The following is a 20240-nucleotide window of genomic DNA, read 5'->3' on the forward strand; positions in this document are numbered from 1 at the left end:
GTACATGGCGCTCTCGGCGCGGTCGCCAGCCTGGACATCCCGCTATTTCTCGGAGAAACGAGATCATGAGTTTTGGGGGCGGCGCTCGAGGTACATGTACATACGCGCGCAATTGCAGAGCTGGTCCGCCACCGACGTGAAAATGCTCGTCGCGGGTGCGCTGTTCTGTAAGGCTTGAAGTCGAAAGCACGGGGTATTTAGCACGACGATGAGTGGCAGCTTAGTAGACGGACGTATTCGCACTGCAGACGATGGAGGGTGCGTTTCGATCCTACGGTCTTGTTTTCAGATACGATCCACATCGGATACGAATTCTCGTACGATGGCGGTGGTACAGACTCATCGGCGGCATTCGACGCGTGCTCCTGGCAACATTGGATCTACGATTGGTTTTGCGGGTGGCCGGGTGCGCGGTGGAGATCACGGCCTCGATTCCATGCTTCCTGCTGGATACCGTAGACGAAAGATGTCCAGGCCGTTTGATTTGCAGCAATTTTTTCGCCAGTCGAGTCACTTGAGTGGGTGTTTTCTCGACACATGCTGGATGATCGCGCACTTTGAGCGTGTCAAGCCGCATAAACCAAAGCCAACTTGCCTTCTGCACTGTACATGTAACATCGTAGTTTGTGTTCCAGTAACCACTGGCTGCCAGACACTGGCAGACATATCTTCACAAGATCTGAAGCTGCCAGAGGTGTCGTCTGCCAGACTTGGCACAAGGATCAATTCCCGGTTTGCCGCGCACAACACTATCCAGGACTCCTGAATAGCATCATACTCGTCTATACAACTCGATAAAACAAAACAAAGAAGCTGTAGTGCACCAGCAAGCTCTATTTGCAATCCAAACGCAAAGCACATCGACTGCAACTACCAGCTATGCCGACACACGCTCACTACGAAAAAATGACAGATGACAGTACAGCCCCAGAAGCAGGCAGTCCTGTAACTCTCTCTTCTTCTCTCTCTCTGTCACTCTACAGCGCACACACCGCGTCCTCTCCACACCAAACCGAAAACACCAAGTGCCTGCAGTCGGTGAACAGCGAAAACGAGCTTACAGCTGGGGAGCGGCCGTGACGTCCACGGCAGGAGCGGCAGCAGCCTCGGGCAGGACATCGAGGGGCACATTCAGCAAACCACGGCCGTTGTTGATGCTCTTGAAGAAGTCGCCGAACACCAGAGAGATGATAGCCATCAGCTTCATCAAAATGTTCAGGGCAGGACCAGAGGTATCCTTCAACGGGTCACCCACGGTGTCGCCGACAACGGCGGCCTTGTGGATGGCGCTGCCCTTGCCCTGCACGATAAGCTTGCCATCCTTGTCCTCAATAGACACGCAGCCCTTCTCGACGAACTTCTTCGCGTTATCCCAGGCGCCACCAGTGTTCGACTGTGAAATGGCGAGCTGCACACCGGACGTCAGGCCGCCGACAAGCAGGCCAGACACGGCGTGGACACCGAACACGGTGCCGGCAATGATGGGGGACAGCATGACCAGAAGTCCAGGCGGGATCATCTCACGCAGAGAAGCGTCCGTGGAGATCTTGATGCAACGAGCGTGGTCCGGAGGACCGTGACCGGGCAGACCCTCAAGAAGACCGGGGATCGTGGCGAACTGGTGCTTGACTTCCTTGACCATCTCCATAGCGGCAACACCCACAGACTTCATAGTCAAAGCGGTGAACCAGTACGGCAGCATGGCACCCATGAATAGGCCAGCGAACGTGATCGGCGACAAGATGTTGATAGACGTCTCCTCAATACGGGTCACGAAACCTCCGAACAGTGCGAGCGACACAAGAGCAGCCGAGCCAATCGCGAATCCCTTGCCGATAGCAGCCGTCGTGTTACCGGCAGCGTCAAGAGCATCAGTCTTGTCACGCACCTCAGCGGGCAACTCAGCCATCTCGGCAATACCACCAGCATTATCACAGATGGGGCCATAGACATCAATGGCCAGGCAGGTAGCGAGCGTGCCCAGGAAGCCAAGAGCAGCAAGAGCAACACCGTACATGCCAGCCGTCGAGAAGCCGATGTACACAGCGATCGAGATGATCGTGATCGGGATAATAGCCGACTTGTAACCAAGAGCAAGACCATAGATGATGTTCGTAGCAGCACCAGTCTCGCAAGCCTGGGCAACCTCGCGCACGGGTTGGTAGCTGTGCGACGTGAAGTACTCCGTCACGAAGCCGACGATGCAGCCACCCCAAAGACCGACGGCAACGCAGTAAAAGGCACGGATAGGGGTCACCTGGTACGTACCGCCGATCGAGAAAGTCGACGGCAGCAGCCACAGGGCGACCGGAACGATGAGAATAGTCATGAGCAGAGTGGAGCCGAAGATCTGCACCTTCAGCACAGTCTCGACGTCCTTCTCCTTCTTGACGGGCCACACGTGGGTGGCGAGGAAGCTAATGATGGCGGACACGAAGATACCCGTAGCCGTGATCACGAGCGGGAACAGAACGGCGGGCCAGCCAGCGCCGATGATCTCGGGGCTCTGCGTCGAGATAACGAGGCAGGCACACGTAGCCTCGGCAAGCGAGCCGAACAAGTCCGAGCCCATACCGGCAACGTCACCAACGTTGTCACCGACGTTGTCGGCAATGGTAGCGGGGTTACGCGGGTCGTCCTCGGGGATGTTCTCCACCACCTTACCGGCAAGGTCGGCACCGACGTCGGCAGCCTTGGTGTAGATGCCACCGCCCACACGGCCGAACATGGCAATCGAGGAGCCGCCCAGACCGTAGCCCGAGATGGCCTCGAACAGCTTCTTGTAGTCGGTCGACAGCGGGTACTGCGTCTCGAAGGCCTTGATCAGGATGAACAGCACCAGCAGAGCCATGGAGCTCAGTCCGAAACCCATGACGGCACCGGCGCGGAAGGCCGTGTTGAAGGCGTCGCGCCAGCCGCGAGCGCCCTCCTTCATGGCTGAGACCGTGGTACGCGCGTTCGAGTAGACGGCCACCATCATGCCCATGTAGCCGGCGGCCATGGACGTGAGCCCACCCACAGCGAAGGCCGTGGCGTTCAGCGTGCCGAAGAGCCAGTCGAACTTCTGGCCGTCCTTGTTCACGAACGACGTGAGCACGAGCACCACAGCGCCGAAGACGAGGATGAAGGCGAAGCACAGCGTGTACTCAGCCAGCAGGAAGGCGCGCGCGCCCTCCTGGATGGCCACGTAGATCTCAAACAGGCGGTCGGCCGTCTGGTGGCGCACCTCGGACGCCAGCAGCGCGTAGCCATCGCCGCGACGCGTCACCTTGACCTTGGACACTTCCCAGAACAGGTAGGCCGCGAACAGGATGCCGAAGACACCCGCGCTCACAATGTAGGCGTACGCTTCGAAAGCTTCCGCCATGGTCGCTCGTAGATCTCTCGCTCTCGACGACAGGAACCAGGGACGCAAAATCCGAAATGACCCGGTCCCCCCGTAAAGGATCCAGAACCAACGGCCAGCAAGCGAAGATCCCTACACTTGCGCCCTCTATGCGTATACGGAGCTGCCGTGGTTGCCTTTGTGCGGTCTGATTCGAACTGCAAAGATTTGATTCCCATCACCCATAACCCGGAAATAGGTCCCCTAAATGGGGCGCTCTTAAGTGTTTGATGATTTGTATGGGCCAAGTTGAAGCGCCGGCGATTGAGGCGGGGCGCAACGCGGTCTTGGCCGGACTTGACAACACCAGCGGTGGTAAGGACGGCAATAGCAACGCTGTCGTCGACGTTTTGTCGCTCACTGCCCGGGTTTGGCGTCGGTAATGTCGACTTGGCATGGACCAACGGCAAATGTAGGCAATCTCAAAAACCAGACTCGGTTGGTGGGGGAACATCCACGCGGGCGACCACCAGCACTACAGCCATAGCCTACTTGACGAGAGCTGTCGTCCATAGCTAGTCGATGAGCGCGGCACGCAGGCACACCACGACTCGCGCTTATCTGGGAAGTTGCCCGAAAACAAAATGGGCCCCCTGCTGAAAAATGGGTCATTTAGCCCCGGCTATGCGCGACTCAGAAATGATAAAACCTGGGGGAAAAACCTCGAACATCCGGATCCGTCGGTATCTTTCGCGGTTGAAGCACCCGGATCGGTCGGTAAGCTTTGGGGAGCTGCTTTTCACGCCGCCGGCGGTGCTGCTTGGTTCGCGCAGGACGCCGGACTCCGGGCTCGAATACTTGCTGCCGTGGTTGCGCTCGCACCCGGCCGGCCGACGAAGGCCCGCCAGCCATTTTCGCGGCATAAATACGTTGCGCGTGCCTCGACGCAGCTGCTTGCGCGTCAAAGCGTGTGGCCCGCGCGGGTCGATTCGAGCAGAGACCAGGCTTTAAAGTGCCCACGGTGGGTGTCGAGGGGGGAAGACGTGCCCAGACGAGCCGCGGCGTGCGTGGCGGGCGGCGCACCGGACCGACACGCACAGCATCGGCCGCAGACCCTGCGACGCCGGGATTCCGTGATGGATGGCCCTCAAAGCCAAATGTGCACGCGAGAGCGCTGGCACTGGCGTCTACATGTAGACACAGTGTCGATGTGGGTCTCCACAGCACCGAGCTGCGAGCTCTGCACTGAAAATGACAAGGGCTCGTGGATCAAAGGAGATGGGCCTAGTGCTGCTGCTGCTGCTGCCGATGCTGCAGGTTTCAACCTTCAGCCGCCTACGCACTCCGTCAAGGCACAGCTGGCGTGCAGAAAGCTGTGAAGGTGAGTACCAGACTGCTACTTTTCATGCAACGCCCAATTCAAAATCTGATGAGGTTTGTCCACTTGTCGCTCTGTACACAGCGCATCAGCGAGAAACAGCTTCTGGGCGTGCTGTTGAGTAAATTGTCTCGTGCGCCCCGATGGGGTCTGGCGGTGATGTCGACGCTTGAAGGACGTATCGCGAAGTGTGGACCGACACCAGGCGGTGGTGACCATCGCCATCATTGCTTGCCCGGTAAAGTCACTTTACTAAAGTGTTACCGCTGCAGCCCGTTCAGTCTGCCGTACCCTCCGATAGCGCACTAGCACCTGCGACCGCGCCTCGCTCACGTCGCGGATAGCTACTGCGAATCAATGACCTGGGTTCACCAGTATCCTCTCGCGACCTGAAATCAGGGGTGTAAGCTTGCGTGGCAGCATACGTGCGATTGAACGGTGGGCTACATCATTTGATGTCACGCATGCCTTATACATGTACATGCAAAACTGTGATGGTGTGCGTAGCAAGTGGTTGGTGTATGAGGTGCTTTTCCGCACCGAGCTGCCAGTCCCAGTAATGTGCGGTCGGAACTCTGACGATCGGATTGGCTGGCCACGTTGAAGATGCGCACGGCTATGTCCGAAAGACACCGCAAAATAATTGGAGCATGGCTACACACGCTTTCGTGTGCCACATGGCCGCCAGGCTGGCGGTGCGGTTGGTGGTGGTGCTCGGCGGCGACAATGAGCACCGAGTCGGTGCTCATTGTCCCAACAACACATGCAGCGTGCTAAGTGAATTTTGGTGTGGGGACATTCGGCACGTGCGGGATTTGCACCGGAAACCAGCAGTCGAACTAACGCCCTACTACAGCCCGAGATGATAAATCTGGCGATGACCAGATAGTGCTGTGTTGGGCCTGCATTGCAGGCTATCGCGTCATGCAACACGTACGTATTCGCTCGCCCTTCCAATTCATATCGGCCCCTCCGATCCACTAGGATTTCACCCGAAAACAGACGCTTACAACTTGATTGTTCGTCCTTGGTAACACTAGTTGATAGTAAGCAGACGCGCTCGACAACCCGGTTGTCATTATTCAAAATCGTCTGTGCGTCGCACTCCACCCACTTGAGTCAACTTCTGCGGCATCCCGCCCGCCATGAGACGCAGTAACTACACGGAGCAATACTTCGTCAAGACCATGCGAGGGTCTCGACGCGAACTCGCAATCGACAGCTTCTCGCAGACGCAGGCATCGTCTAGCGTGTGGTACTACCGCGTGAACGTGTCCGTGTATGAAGAAGTCTTGGTGTCAACCTTTATCGACGAAGATTCCAGTGACGACGAAGATAATGATGACAGGTCCAGCGGTGCCTCGCAGGTGGTTGTTGAACACTACTCCATCCTAAGACGCTACAGCGATTTCTTGCAGTTGTACGAACATATTTGTGCTGAGGTCACTGGTGCAAGGACGTTACCTCCGTTCCCGGGAAAGGAACTCATTTCACCGGCGTTGAAAGGAATGCTTCGACGAGAGTCATCGTCGAAGACTGTGCTGGAAGATCGGAGCGCCAAGTTCGAGGCGTTGCTACAGTGGATTGAAAGCCACCCGGATGCTCGGAATTGCCCGGCATTTGTTGAGTTCATCGGTAGACCGCCGCAGTCGCACGACGGCTACGTCAGTCTCAAGGAGTATACACCGTCCGACTGGCTGTCATCGCTGGAGCAGACGGCGAAGGGCATGGAAAGTCGTAGACGTCGGTATTCCACGGGAAGCTCAGCTGGCCGACCACAGTTCAAGCGATCGAGTTCAGAAATGACTAACAGCTCGAGCAGCTTCCACCGCCAACACGTCGAGTCGGTCCGGGAGATGTCCGCCATGCATGGGGTGACCAGCGCCTCGGGATCGGCCAGCGAGTTGGTGGTTCGGTACTCCATGTAGTGAGCTGCAGTCGCGAGTTAATATGAAAGTTAGTCGAAAAATTAGACAGATGCAGTGCAACGTGGCACTAGTAGCCTATATGAATCATGTAAAGTTTTAGTTTTGCTCTTCGTTCAGCTTTGGCTATTGCTGAAGGTCTCGCGCACTATTGCTATGATATGTCATTCCCGTCATGTCGCTTTCGTTTGGCATGCCCCGCTGTAGCCAGCTCGCGCTCCTGAAGTAGATAGAGCAGCAATGGATACATGAGGTGCTGGAATAGGGCGTAGTTCACACGACCGCTACCGTTTAGGTCGGCTAGAGAGCTCAGTTGTTTCATTTCCAACATGGCTCCAACTGGGAAGCCGCGGGTCCCAGCGAGCTGTTTTAGGGCTTCGCGGAAGTCACTTGTGGGGATGATGCCTTGATGCGTAGTATCGAAGCTCGCGAAACACTCGTAACTTGCTTGTCGTACGACATCTTCACTTGGAAGCCCCTCGGTTGCGAAGTCCCAGACGCCCATGTCGTGAAGTAAAGCAGATTTCTCGGCCAGAGTGTTCACGTTTATCAGCTCTCCAAGATGCTGAGTCAACCGTGGGATGAACTCGTGGTAGTAAACTACGTGTTCAGGTGCATTGGTGCGCTCTTCGACAATCGCAACAAGCTGCATTAGCTGGTACGGTGACAATAACAGCTTCTGCATACTTTTCATAGCCGCCTTCACCTCTTTCTGGGTTAGACGTTGCTTCAAATGTTTCGAGGACCCCTGTAGATTGCATTTCTCGAAGGCTTGGAATTGTTGCAGTAAGTACTTCTCGGGGCGGTCGATGAATGCTTTGCGCTGAAAGCGGAAGATCATGCGACGCACACGACGCAACAGAGCCCCGAGCTTCTCACAGAGGACCTCCTCTATACCGTTAGCGTTTGTTTTAGTCTCAGCGAGAGCTAACGTGAGGTTGATTTCCGCTTCACTAAGCAGAAGTTGTGGTGTCTCGAGGAAACCTCGCAATTGATAACGGGTCATACGAGGATGCTGTCGAGCTGACGAACGCCGGCGACCAGAGGAAGAGAGGCGGCGAGAGCGAGCGCTTATCTCACCGTCGACTTCAGTAGCACTGTTTGTTGCTTCATCAGAAGTTGGTACCGTATCAGGAGTAACCTTATCTTCTTTGTCCTCTTGATCTTCGTTTTCGCTTTCGTTAGTTTCTTCTGGGATGGCAGTCGTCGCCTCCTGCTGTAATTCTAGCTCGGCCGCAGCCCGCCTCGCAGCTACGGCATTGGCTGCTTCAGCAACGCGTTCTGCATGCGCTTCCAAGAGCATGATCAACTTTTCGACGGTGTAATGAGTCTGGCGAGCTGACACCACCTCAAATGCATCCAATGCCTCATCCTCCTCGCCTCCGCGCAGGGTCGCGCTGTCCGCATGATCAGCTCCGCTCATGGTATCAATCATGTCTGCAGCAGCGGATACAAAATCGCCATACGCCATCATGTCGTCTCTGTCTGCAGAGACAAGGGCCAGCAGCACTTCACGCGGCACCATACTCGAGCTTAGCTCCAACGCATCAACTGTCTCGCGAAAAAGCTCGACCGGTAGTTTGCCGTCGTTGTACGAGTCGCTGTGCTGCATCTGCTCGAGTAGATACTCCTCCGTCGCTTCTCGTTCGTGCTCGCGCTGCTCTTCCTCGCGCGCGCGCATGACTGCAGGTACCCGCGTGGATGCGAACTCGTCGCTGAGGTCAACCAGCCGCGCTGATTGCAGCTGCAGCTTGCGCCGCACCACGCGATCCAGCACCGCCTCGTTGAACTTGAAGGCCTCGAGGTCGTGGAAGTGAGGGTCCTGCTCCACCGTAAACCCTCTCACCCGCTGGTGGTCTGCACTTAAGTGGAAGTAGAGCCGCGCCACTGCTTCGGGGGATGGCGTCTGCGGTGTGGGTCTGCTGAAGGTGGCCATCATGCGAGGCAAGGCGTCTCTGCCGCTGGCTGTGGGTGTCACGTGGAACTTGTAAGAGAGGCGCCCGCACGCCGCCCATTGCGAGAGCAGCGCCGTCACAGCGTGATGAGACTCGGCCGCGTCCGCCATTTTGTCCCCGGGCAAGCTGCTCCAACTGCTGCGACGAGCTGTTGGCACAATGCGAGCAGCTATGTATAGCATCTCCCGGTGAAAATGGCTACATTCCAGCTGCAACGCGATTGGTTGCGCAGGTTGAAGTGCTCGATGGCAATCAATTCAGTTTCCGCCGGATTTCTTTCGCAGGCGCGGCATAGGAATCCAGCGGAGCCCGACAGCCGAAGGTGACATGCATCGGAGCCTGGTTATACTTGCGTCATGTGGTGGAGCTCAACATTTTCTCCATTTTCTCGTGGCGCCCCCAGTCCACAAACGAAGTGTCGAACATCCACCCGATTGGATAGCAACCCTCTTCGATTTCGAAGAGGCCAGCCCGTAACGTGACTGCCAGGTCATTCTCGAAATTCCTCCGTGCAGAGTCTTGCTTCCGCTGGGGGCTCACCACTCGACCGACTGCCAAACGATAGTGCATGGGACGAGCGAGAGCCGCCAGCAGCAGCCAAACAGAGCAGCAGTTGGCCGAGGCCACGCGGCGGGTCCGACGTGGCCTCGCCATCGACAGCTTCTCGAGTAGCCCAGCCACAGGCGTCTGGTACTACCGAGTGGACGTGTCCGTCTACGAACAGGAGCTGCTGTCCACGTTCATTGATGAAAGCGAAAGTGATGACGGCAGTGAAGGCGACAGATCCAGCGACGCCGAGCCATCCGCGGACATCGAGCAATACTCCGTTCTGAGGCGCTACAACGACTTCCTGCAGCTCCACGAGCAGATTCGTAAGGTCGTCACTACCACGGAGGGTAACGCAAGCAGCTTGCCACCGTTCCCCGTCAAGGAGTATATTTCACCAATGTGGGCAGGTTTACTATGGCGCGCCTCATCGTCAAAGAACGTGCTGGAAGAACGACGCACCAAGTTCGAGGCTTTGCTGCTATGGGTCGAGAACCACCCGACTGCTCGGAACTGCCCAGCGTTCGTCGAGTTTCTGGGAAAGCCCCCACAGACTCAAGACGGCTACGTGAGCCTGAAAGAGTACACGTCGCCGGACTGGCTGTCGTCCCTGCATCAGGTGACGCAGGGCGTTGAGGGTCGCAAGCGCAGGTATTCCGCGGGTAGCTCGGCCATCCGGTCGCTACTGGATTTGGAAGCGTCCGGAACCCTCGGGCACTCTCGTCGCAAACGCCTTGTCGCTGTAATGGAGACACCATCAACTCGTTACCTGGGTAAGCGTCGAACTCGCTCAGCCCATCTGAACCGGCGTGCTGAGCCGCCTTGCAAGAAGTTGGCGCTACCTGCAGCACTTGCAGGAACCGCCGCTGCCCAGAAGCTGCCTAACGCAGATCAAGTTTCTCCCGCTCCGCCGTCGTGCGGAAAGAGAAAAGTTGCTCAAATGGAAGGCAACACCCGTAAGAAGCAATGCGTCGCGTGATTCAGTTCGTGAATAGCCATGGTCATAGCACATGTAGTACATGTACACCTTCTTACTGTTTCCAGTAGTAGCTCGAGTTCCGTGAATTGGTCCGTTATGCAACCTCGCCATTGAGGCTAATAGCTCTTGACGCTAACTTCTATTCCTCATTGCTGTCATCGAGGTCTAGCACGTTTTCTTCTTCTTCGACGTCGTCAAATACGATCGAGCCCGCACCATCTTCATCGTCTTGCTCCACTTCTTGCGGGAAGTAGTATTCATCGCCCTTATTCTCCGGGTCGTGTGCCTTGTGTCGATGGTGGTGTCTGCGCTTGGGACGCTTGTGCTCGTCATCTTCCGAAGCCTCTGTCGGCGCACGTTGACCCTTCTTCCGATGTTGCACTTTAGGAGCCTTCGCAAGTGGCTTGAGCATGTCCGCTGTAACGTAGTCGTTCAGGAACATCCCCACAGACGCAGCGTCAAACACCTCACCACGATATGCCTTCGCTGCAAGCACCTTTTTGTTCGTTGTAGGTTCACGCTGGCGTCGGAAGAGCACCATTCGGTGCTCCCCACGCTGGACATCTGGGAGCATGTTTTCGAGCGACAACTTGAGACTCGTGGAGTCCATCCAGGCAAAACTCGCCGTCCGATGCTTGTGCATGAGCTCGTCGATCCACAGCTTCTCGTGGGGCTGGAACCTCCGACCCCGCAGAAGGAGCACGCAGATCGGTCGGGACAGACAACGTGCCTCTAGCTGCGCCGAGTTCTGCACCTGCTGTGTGACCTTCTCAGTCCGCGCCTTCACGTGCTTCGCCAGGGCTTTGACCGACTGCAAGTAGTTGAGGAAAACTTGCTTGGGTTTCTCCCCGTTTGCCACCGTGAATACTGTGGGCGAGATGTTGGACCGGATGCCGTAGCGCTTGAACACCGACTTGCCCGACGTCGGAAACTTCTGTCGGCAGTCTAAGACCCCCACGAAGCTCTTGCCCGCCAGACGCGGCGACACCTCGTCGAAGACCTCGGGCAGAACGTCATCCGGCCGCGAGCACAGCACCACCCAGGGCTCCCCGGAGCGGAAGACGCGCTCCATCATGGCCGCGTCCGTCACCTCGAGGCGGTAGACGTGGTCCTGCGACGTGGAGAACTGCAGGAACGCCGAGCCGAATAGCGCCACCACGATGATACCCACAGACACCAGGATGTACCAGTGATCACGCCACATGCGGTTGCGCAGAAACATCTTCATATCGCGCACAGAGCTCGACTGAGCGCCGCCCTGGGATCCCCGAGCCATGCTCGCACCGATCTGAGCAAAATGAGTGCTCGTTTTGGGTAACTTTCCGTTTGGAGCTTTTTTTTTTCCAACGTTGCAAAGTTTTTGCGAAGGACAAGACAAGACCGTTAAACAAGTGGTTGTTGTATCTGCCATCATGCTGTCTCCTGTGAAGGACATTTCGATTGGCATTGTACTCGCTGTCGGCGTCGGTCTGGTCTGGCGAAACTGGAAGGGTGGTGAGATGGATCGTATCAGCCGATTCTACAAGTGGCAGGAGGCACAGCAGAAGAAGGAGAAGGCCAAGAGCGAGCATGCTGACGACTATGTTGCGTTGGAGAGTCTCCAGCAGGCTCACAACTTGACAAGTTTGCAGCCCCGTAACTTCAGTGGCTAGTGGTGCGGTTCTCTCGTTGGAGAACATTTCTAACAAGGGCGGTTTTCAAGACATACCGGGCTGATCAGTTGAAGCGAACAAACCTTCCAGAGAGAGTGGCATTTACTAATTAAAAACCACGGAGAAAGCGCAATGCAGTGCACTTGCAAGCCCTTGATGCTAGCCGCAACTACACCACCACCAACGCCACCGATAATTCCTGTAAATCGGACTTCACATTTATACCCACGTTTTACCCTACAGTTGACCCATTTTAGAAACCAGTTGCCCAAAACCAAATTGATAACCAAGAGATGCCACGTATACTGCTGTTGCTGTTGCTGGCGCTGGGCTGCGTGGCCTCTGTGGCGTCCGAAGCCGTCGTTGCGCAAGACTCGCATGCCCTAGAGCTGGCGGAGCATCATCACGAGATGGATCACCAGCTGGGGAGCGACGGCGTCGTTGTGCGCTGCCGCTCGTGCGGCGCCCCCGTTGCCTACAAGAAGTGCGCACTCGCGTCTTATTTGCGCTCTTTCCCGCCGCTTTCTGATCTGTTTCCATTCCTTTTTTCAGGGACTTTATCGACCTTCACGATACGTCCAAATCCGTGGGAAGCCGCCACGAGGCGGTACTGGGCGACGACGCCGAGCTCTTCACCTTCGTGAATCCCAGTCGGGTACGGGAACGTGGAGCTGCTGCCCAACAATTCCGTAACGCTTACCCGTAATTTTGATGCATGGCTCAACTTTTAGGCAGAGTTTGAGCTGGCGGGCTTCAAGAAGGTGCTGGGGCTGGAGGGCGACATCTTCTCCAAGAAGGCGACGGTCTTCGACGACTACAGCTGGCGCGACATTCGCTGCAGTAGCTGCAAGCGACACATTGGGTGTGTGCTGAGCTGGCAGGTTCTGGAGAGCTTTACCACCGTTTTGGCTGACTATTTTGATGTTTTGGTGAGTGCAGATGGGCGTTCTACCACGACGACTTGCAGCAGTGCATCAACACGCGGCTGGTGGAGACTATCTCGGCCAAGAGAGCCAAGGAAAAACTGCTCGCATCGACGGCGGAGCTGGAACGGAAGGCGGAGATCGTGAGGAAGGAGCTTGAGGGACATTGTATCTTTGCTGCTGCTGGCTGGTGGACCTACGAAGTTTGCTACAAACAAGAGGTTCGCCAGTTCCACCAAGAGCCCGACGGATCTCGTCCTAGTGAGTGGAGCATGGGCGTGTACGTGCCGGATGGACAGGAGAAAGACACGGCTAACGTGGGCGCAGAGGTGGCGCAGTACTTTGCAGGCGGACAGCACTGTGACGAGAATGGCGAGCTGCGCAGCACTAAAGTGGTCTATATGTGCTGCAAATCGCGTCCCAAGAGCGTGTCGGTGGAGAAGGTGGATGAGCCTGCGATCTGCACATACCTCATCAGTGTGTGCGTTCCGAGCTTGTGTGATTCAGAGGAGGATGAAGAGCATGACGCTGCTGAGAACGAACAGATTGTTGAGTCGTGCAAGGAAGACTTTGAAGCTTCCCACACAGACATGGGAACACCGTCGACATTCTCCACTTTGCGCTGGTCTACAGTGATTTCGGAAGATAGCAGTGAGCTAGACTGGGCTCGACGAATGCAGTTCGCAGACTGACTTTTGTCGCTGTGCAAACCTTTCTTCTGACCATGAATGACATTTAATGCTTGTCTTGTGATACCGGTAGCAGCCAAGGGCAGCCCCATTGCAGAGATGACAAAGTTCACGTGACTCACTTTTGAACGATATTTTGTTAGATTAGGAAGCGTGAATCTACAAGAGTGTTTCTTGCAATGTTACGCCGGCCGACGTAAGCACGAGCGGAGAGCATCATTGTGTGGAGCCCATACGTCGCTATAGCAGAGATCGCATGGTTGCTAATCCAGAGGTCGAACAAACAGAAACACTAGAGGGCGGGTAAAACGTGAGAGCCAAATCACGTCAACGGAAGGTAGGACTAAAAAATGTGGTGCTCGTACCAGCAGGTCCAGCAACATAAGATCATTTTCAATCCCCAGGAGCAGGGACGCCCGAGCAAATTTGGAATTTGTGTCTGCCAGCAATCAAAGATTTGAAGGTTAGTTAGTCAAAGCGACGACATGGTCGGTGGATGGCGAGAAAGGAGTACCTGACAGAAAGAGTGACTGCTTGCTGAAGGACATGTCCGGTGGAATATCAAGGAAGCGAGTTAAACAAGTATGCGCGCGGTAGATCCTCCAACGAAACCTGTCGTTTTGGTTTTCTACGAATGCCTTAAGGAAGTCTCGCAGCTGCTCAGCATTGCGCACCATGTCTTCTGTTGTCACCATTCCACTATGGCGCTTCGAGTCCGTACTTTTCAGCGGAAGAGTTGACGAGCTCTTCGGTGAGAATGAGCGCTGGATCAATCCTTCACCGCTACCCCCACGCCGGTCGATGGCACTTTCGCCTCGGACAGATGAGGACAAGGAGCAGAATTTTCGTTTCCACTTCCGAGTGACAAACACTTCAAACGTTTGGCAATTCGGAAACGAGGAATCAAAGTGACGACCGGCCGTAAGTCCTGCTTCTTCCTGTTTGAGCTGGTCGACAAGATCTCTCATGCTCCCGTCCGCAAATGGGTGCGGCGACCGGCAGTGCAGGTAAAACCCATGATATGCTTCGTTCAAAAACAAGCAGCTAACTTTTGCCACAGTACAGATGTCAATGAATAGCTGCTCTCTCGGCTCGTCGATATAGCGCTCGTAGATGATCCATTTCCAGAGTCTTTGACCCGCCCAGATAACAAGCCACCAAATCGAGACATTGGCGAAGCGCAAGTACAGGTTCAATTGATGATCAACTGCATCGGAGGATGCTACCGTCGCCGAGAGAGTGACATACTGCATTTGTACCCGTGGAACAGGAAGTGCTAACAATCGCAAGTTACACCCGTACAGAAGAAAGAGGATGAACACAAGGGTGAAGCGCAACGAAGTTTTTCGAGCAGTTTGCAACTTGTTCCACTCATTGACGACCAAGATCATGCGCCACACACTGACTGGCGCATGCGTTGGTTTGGCAGAGTCAATGTCCATGATGGTGGAACGAGGCTTCTCCCAGTCGACGAAGAAAAGTTGCAACTGTGCTTGACGATATACGAGACGGCACACTGACACCAGTTGGCAAAAAAATGAAACTGGTAGCAGAACTCGAAACAGGTAATACTCGTCAACGCCTTTGTCCAAGGCATCAAAGTTCACCACCGGAAGCAGGAGAATGGTGCTTGACTGTAACCTGAAGACCATGAACAAGTAGCTGCACATCACAAACATCACGCCAAACGAAACTTGAGCAAAATTGGACGCGCCGTAGCTCGCCATGGTCGAGAGCACATGCCACATTGCATTCTCGACAACATCGTTCCTGATGCTTCGCCTGTACCAGTTGACCGTCTGAAGTAGAACTCGGCAGCCAGCAAAGACGCAAACCACGGTAAATAATGCTTTCGCAACCGACCAAATCTCGTCAGTGTCAGAGGTGTAAGTGACGCGAAACGATATCGATACAGATCTGGGGCGCTGCGTGTCGGTATATGCTATCGTTAAGAGCGGCGCATATATGAAATGAGGGTCGGTGGTTTGGGTCTTCACAGATAGTGTGATGCTGTTGGCATACCGAATGATTGTGGGCGATGTCTCTTCAGTAGAAACTCCTGTTTGAGCATCATACAGAAAGAACCGATGATTCAGAAAATCGTTTGCAGCGTCAGTGTCTTGGTTGACGAGGACCCCATTGCTGCCACGATAGTTCGAATTCCTCACGGGAACAGGAATGTATCGCCCGTCTTCTTTATCGCTTTTCGCCTGATCGACTAGAAACAGCTCGTGGAGTGTAGTCTCTGAAGACAAGAGAGGTTCGAGGTCGCAGAGATTCTCTGATAACGCACTGATGCCAAATCGCATCCACGATGGTGAGCCAGCTCCGTTGATGCTGCTTTCCGGTTGACAGTATGCCAGCTCGTGTGTCATGGGACGGAATCCAATGAGCGTGCCGTTAATATGATAGCTGGCGAGTACAAATTGAAGAAAGGCTGTACTTCCTTTGTTGGATGCCGCATCAAAAGACATCTATTTCCCACGGAGATGCACAACATGTCAGTCTTGTATACGTGTTGCGGAGAAGAAATCACAACGGGCGTACCTTCATGGCGACTGGAGTTTGAAGAACGCTAGATGCCACCGAACGGTAGCTCAGAAATGGTAACGTCGTGAACCATCCATTGATACCGTTCACTGTTGATGAGCGCCCGCTACGCTGGATTAAGTCAAACACAGCGCACGCAGGCACCGCGGGATCGAAATGCTGAAGGACACACAAGTTCCCCAGTGCCTGACACGAAATAATGTCTCGCTCAGATTGGTAAAAGTAGCAGCCAGTGGTGGCGGCCAGAAAGATGTCGTCAAACACAGCACTAGCGAGTGAGACCACGGAATCCGAGTTGCCAGTTTCTTCCTTCATAAACGACGAATAGGAGATTTCGTTGGCGGTGCTTAAGGTGATCTTGGAGCCGATCACGTTGATGTGTGTTTTGAGGACGCACTTTTGCAGGCTCATGAGGAAGCTAGAAACCTGTTGGTACGTGCTTGGACAAGCGCAATGATTTTCGCCAGGGACAACCATTGCAGGATCTGGGCATGATTTGCAGGTGTTCGTTGACGTGTCCGCAATGGCATTATCTGCACAAACTACGCATTCTTTTGCGTTGAGAAAACTGCCGTTCTACAACAACTTGATCAGATCCGTGGTTAATGAGAAGACGATCGCAACTGGGCATACCTCGCTTTTTTCGTGGAGGATGGAATTGACACCGCACTTGCACTCGCGAGTTGACTCCTGAATGCCAAGCGTAGACTGGCCACATGACATGCAGCGAGAGGAATCCTGGGATGGAACGTGATCCGACGGACATACGGAGCAAACTTCGAGACTGCAAGGCACAGGCCAGATCAGTTCACATGTGGATTCGCTCCGTGCCTTCCAGATAGCATCACGACTGCAAACAACGAATGCGTGAGTATACCATTCACCGTGAGAGCCATATATCGTTATTTCACTCACTCGCACGTGCAGGCTGTTGCCAGCCCTGGTGTTCGTGAATCGCTGCTCTCTGGAACCTGACAACGATGACGATAACCCGAGTCCTTAGAATCAGCACAGTACCGTGGAAAATGGATACCAGACCTACCAGCAATGAGTTTGAGATGGTGGATGCTCCATTTGCTATGACGCATTGACTACAACCAAGTGCCGATTCATCATAAAACTCCGTGGAGGCGTTGCACGTGCGGTTTGACGCAAGCGTGGAAGTGTTGCTATCGTGATATGTGAAGTGCTGTGCGGGCAAAAACACTTGAGCTGCGACTTGTGCGTACTTGGAGACGCACCACCACGAACAGAAACATCCTAGCAAACTCAGCGAAGGCATCATTGCCACCGTGTCTTTCTACAAGAACGAAGCTCCGGACGGCCTCCCAAGAAAGTGACTCTTCATATGGAGTTACTTCACTTTTGCCCACAAAGCGATTCGATCAGCGTTAGCGAACACTTTTGCCCAGCCAGTGCTTAGGATTGACCACCGCGGCTCCAAATCTTGAACGGCCACATATCTTCATGTTGGCAACGGTGGCTTGAAGCTTGGCGGCGCTATTTGCGCATTTTGCTGAATCCGCAGGCTCTGTCCCGTGGGAAACCGATCATTTTTTGCCTTGCTGTTCTGGTGGTTTCATGTTGCAAAAATACCTAAAAAAAATGCTTCATTGTCGCGTGTCCGAGTGAATGGCACGGGGTGAGAGTTTGAGCTTAGGATCAGCTTGATTGGCAGTCGTTATTTTCTCACATAGCCTGGAGTCTGCGCGGCAGTGACTCAAGGACTTGCCCATTCTCGAAGTTGATCAAGCTACAGGCCCAGCTTGCGCGTATCGAGCGAAAATGGGAAACCTATACTCCAGTGAAGGAGTGCATTTGCGCTTTTTAGACAAATGCCCAGAGGTATGCCAGTCTGAAATTTCGGGGCGGCATCAAACTCGTGAATAACATTTTCTACTGTATTGTGCTAACTCCAGCTACCGCCAGCTCCCCCAGAGCACCAAGTTCAGGTTGGTTTTGACGAGCTTCTACTCGCTATTTGCGCCGACCCGGAGCTTCGTGAAGAGCTGAACGCGATTGAATCGATTGAAACCAAGTGGGCGTATACGTTTTTGTGAGTACTGGGTAATTGCGTGACGAAGGTGAAACACATTACTACTACTTGAGAACTAACTCGTTGTTTTAATTTTATTGATTTACAGGAGCAAACTCCCCCTTGGTAATACTGTTGAGGAATGGCTGGATCCACGTGAGTGTGTGGACCTAGTACAGCGTTTCCGCAGCGATATGAAATGTGCCCACGATCTCTATCTCACCATTCGGATCAACGTCATGCTCAGGCCCGGGTATGATTTAGATAAGTATACTTTCCATAAATGAGAGCACTAACTGGTCTTCTGCTTTTGCAACAGTGCGTGGGTGGAGAAATTCGTGTCGGAACACGGACTTGAAGAACTGTTGGCACCTTTACAAGCTCCAGATGAAGCCTCCGTGGATACCTGCAACGAAGTACTCAGCACGCTTTTTGTGCTTACCAACAGCAGCTGCGGATTTTCGGCTATACTGAATTTTCCTGACTGCTGTACTCAGCTCTATACAATCTTTGAATCCTCGCCATCAAACTTGCTTAAAGCACGCGCATTAAAAATGCTGGGAATGTTGTGTCGCGAAAGCACCATGGCCCAAGACGCTATAATGGGTGCGTTCTCCTCCAAAAGCCCAGAAGCACGATCGCTCCAGTCTCTGGTTGCCAAACTTGAACAGAACCAGTCTGATGTCGCACTTCAACTTGCAGTGGTTACATTCATTAATACCTTGCTGGAAGCCACGCGGGACCGCAAGCAACGTGTTTCAATCTGTGAAGATCTAAAGTCAAGCGGGTTGGTCAACCTTCTTGAGCCTTTCAGAATTCGAGATGATCACATGGAGGCAGATTCTTCCGCCACGTCTTTGATGATAGATCAAGTCAAAGTATTTTTCGAGTACTGCGATGAAGCGACAAACGAGGACAAACTTGTCACCTTTCGACTTGCTCTAGGCGATGCATTAAGCGCCAACCGAAGCGAATCTGGACAGCTTGGTCAGATCGGTGTGCTGTCTGATCTTGCAACAGGCAACCAACACGAAAACGAAGAGGTTGATCAACTCTCCAACCTTAAGCAGGATCAACTGGGAAAAAGAGACTTAAGTCATATGGAGGATACTCTTACTAAAACCTTGGAGACAGAAGCTATGGAAACCGCGAAGACCTCGGGAGGAGTAAAGAAGGAAGACAACGATGCGGGTGCCAACTCGACCGTTGCTGAAAGCCTTTCGCTTGATGTAATCTTCAATGACCTGCAATTGCACACGAAGAACATGGATAAGGAGACAAGTGAGAAGCTAACAAGCTTGCTTCAAAAGCTCACGTTAACGCTCTCAGACCAATCTGGTGCCACTCAGGTTGTCGATCGATTGGAAAAGAGCTTGGCATCAGATCAAAATCCAGAGCAAACTGAGTCTGAAATAAAGGTGAACGTGTCGGATCATGCACAAGAAATAATGCCTGTCCAAGAGCCAGATCTACTCACGCGTGTAGGCTTGGCTTTATTTCCAAGCTTGGGCGACCAACCGACTTCAGTAACGAAGCCGCCTACATCGGGAAGGCCGTCACTCTTTTCAGGTTTTGGAGATTTTTCGCTTACGTCGCTGACAGCCACAACTCCTGCAAAACAATCTGTCTCGAGACCTTCGTTTAGTAGTTTTATTGGAGCTGACAGTGCTGCTAGTCCTTGGGGTCGTTCAACAGATTCGGCGGGTACGCGGGGGGTTAAGTTGTCACTGCCATTTTTCCAAAGCTCCAGAAAAGGCCCTGGGCTTGGAGCGACACCGGCATGCACGCCAATTGCCACTGCTAGCGTTCGGAAGGATGCAAAACGACCTGTATTCCCATCGTTTCCATCGCCACCTAAAACGGAAATGCCAGCGCATGTATCTCCACCACCTCAGAGTATTATTGCTGTGCTGTCAACTACTGCGTCTGCACCTCCTCCCGCTCCCACCTTACCACTGATTGATATTACTCCTGCACTTCCGGCGCTGGATGTAGTTGAACAGTTGGTTGTTGAGCAAGGCGGGAGCAAGGATTCGTACACCGTCAAAACGCCAGCCCCTGGGACAGATATTTCGAAGTTCCGTAAGCTGCTATCAATGGGGGCACCACGTGAAGATGTGCGCGCTAAAATGCAGCAAGCTGGAGTGAACCCTGATCTGCTTGACGAGCTGCAGGGTTTTACGTCAAAGGCATCACCGAAACCTGCTCCTTCGGTAGAAAAACCAGATTCTGAAGTCACCAAAGAAGCTGCTACTCCTGATCTTTCCAAGTCCCGAAAGCTGC

The 20240-nt window shown here is 54.0% G+C and overlaps 9 protein-coding genes across 9 annotated transcripts; 5 read left to right on the plus strand and 4 right to left on the minus strand.

The window, feature by feature from the left end:
• Positions 1 to 1057: 1057 nt before the first annotated feature.
• On the minus strand, positions 1058 to 3367 carry KRP23_7374 (Pyrophosphate-energized vacuolar membrane proton pump; the record flags this gene model as incomplete). Its single annotated transcript, XM_067892681.1, has 1 exon — positions 1058 to 3367. One exon carries the CDS (start codon positions 3365 to 3367, stop codon positions 1058 to 1060), a length of 2310 nt encoding a protein of 769 aa, XP_067744537.1.
• Positions 3368 to 5848: 2481 nt separating this feature from the next.
• On the plus strand, positions 5849 to 6631 carry KRP23_7375 (Sorting nexin-1; the record flags this gene model as incomplete). Its single annotated transcript, XM_067892682.1, has 1 exon — positions 5849 to 6631. One exon carries the CDS (start codon positions 5849 to 5851, stop codon positions 6629 to 6631), a length of 783 nt encoding a protein of 260 aa, XP_067744538.1.
• Positions 6632 to 6782: 151 nt separating this feature from the next.
• Positions 6783 to 8693, minus strand: KRP23_7376 (uncharacterized protein; the record flags this gene model as incomplete). Its single annotated transcript, XM_067892683.1, has 1 exon — positions 6783 to 8693. One exon carries the CDS (start codon positions 8691 to 8693, stop codon positions 6783 to 6785), a length of 1911 nt encoding a protein of 636 aa, XP_067744539.1.
• A 458-nt stretch (positions 8694 to 9151) lies between these two features.
• KRP23_7377 (uncharacterized protein) lies at positions 9152 to 10108 on the plus strand (the record flags this gene model as incomplete). The annotated part of the gene is made up of 1 exon (XM_067892684.1): positions 9152 to 10108. One exon carries the CDS (start codon positions 9152 to 9154, stop codon positions 10106 to 10108), a length of 957 nt encoding a protein of 318 aa, XP_067744540.1.
• Positions 10109 to 10247: 139 nt separating this feature from the next.
• On the minus strand, positions 10248 to 11384 carry KRP23_7378 (uncharacterized protein; the record flags this gene model as incomplete). Its single annotated transcript, XM_067892685.1, has 1 exon — positions 10248 to 11384. One exon carries the CDS (start codon positions 11382 to 11384, stop codon positions 10248 to 10250), a length of 1137 nt encoding a protein of 378 aa, XP_067744541.1.
• Positions 11385 to 11520: 136 nt separating this feature from the next.
• KRP23_7379 (uncharacterized protein) lies at positions 11521 to 11760 on the plus strand (the record flags this gene model as incomplete). Its single annotated transcript, XM_067892686.1, has 1 exon — positions 11521 to 11760. One exon carries the CDS (start codon positions 11521 to 11523, stop codon positions 11758 to 11760), a length of 240 nt encoding a protein of 79 aa, XP_067744542.1.
• A 293-nt stretch (positions 11761 to 12053) lies between these two features.
• On the plus strand, positions 12054 to 13375 carry KRP23_7380 (Protein OS-9-like protein; the record flags this gene model as incomplete). Its single annotated transcript, XM_067892687.1, has 4 exons — positions 12054 to 12244; positions 12313 to 12415; positions 12492 to 12622; positions 12700 to 13375. 4 exons carry the CDS (start codon positions 12054 to 12056, stop codon positions 13373 to 13375), a joined length of 1101 nt encoding a protein of 366 aa, XP_067744543.1.
• A 136-nt stretch (positions 13376 to 13511) lies between these two features.
• KRP23_7381 (Meckelin) lies at positions 13512 to 14340 on the minus strand (the record flags this gene model as incomplete). The annotated part of the gene is made up of 3 exons (XM_067892688.1): positions 13512 to 13664; positions 13738 to 13811; positions 13887 to 14340. The coding sequence occupies 3 exons, from the start codon at positions 14338 to 14340 to the stop codon at positions 13512 to 13514; spliced, it is 681 nt and encodes a 226-aa protein (XP_067744544.1).
• Positions 14341 to 17707: 3367 nt separating this feature from the next.
• On the plus strand, positions 17708 to 19373 carry KRP23_7382 (uncharacterized protein; the record flags this gene model as incomplete). Its single annotated transcript, XM_067892689.1, has 5 exons — positions 17708 to 17767; positions 17842 to 17978; positions 18067 to 18210; positions 18277 to 18373; positions 19341 to 19373. 5 exons carry the CDS (start codon positions 17708 to 17710, stop codon positions 19371 to 19373), a joined length of 471 nt encoding a protein of 156 aa, XP_067744545.1.
• Positions 19374 to 20240: the final 867 nt, after the last annotated feature.

Source organism: Phytophthora ramorum, assembly GCF_020800215.1.
Source record: "Phytophthora ramorum isolate Pr-102 chromosome Unknown Phyram_PR-102_s0006, whole genome shotgun sequence".
Classification (NCBI taxonomy): Eukaryota; Oomycota; class Peronosporomycetes; order Peronosporales; family Peronosporaceae; genus Phytophthora; species Phytophthora ramorum.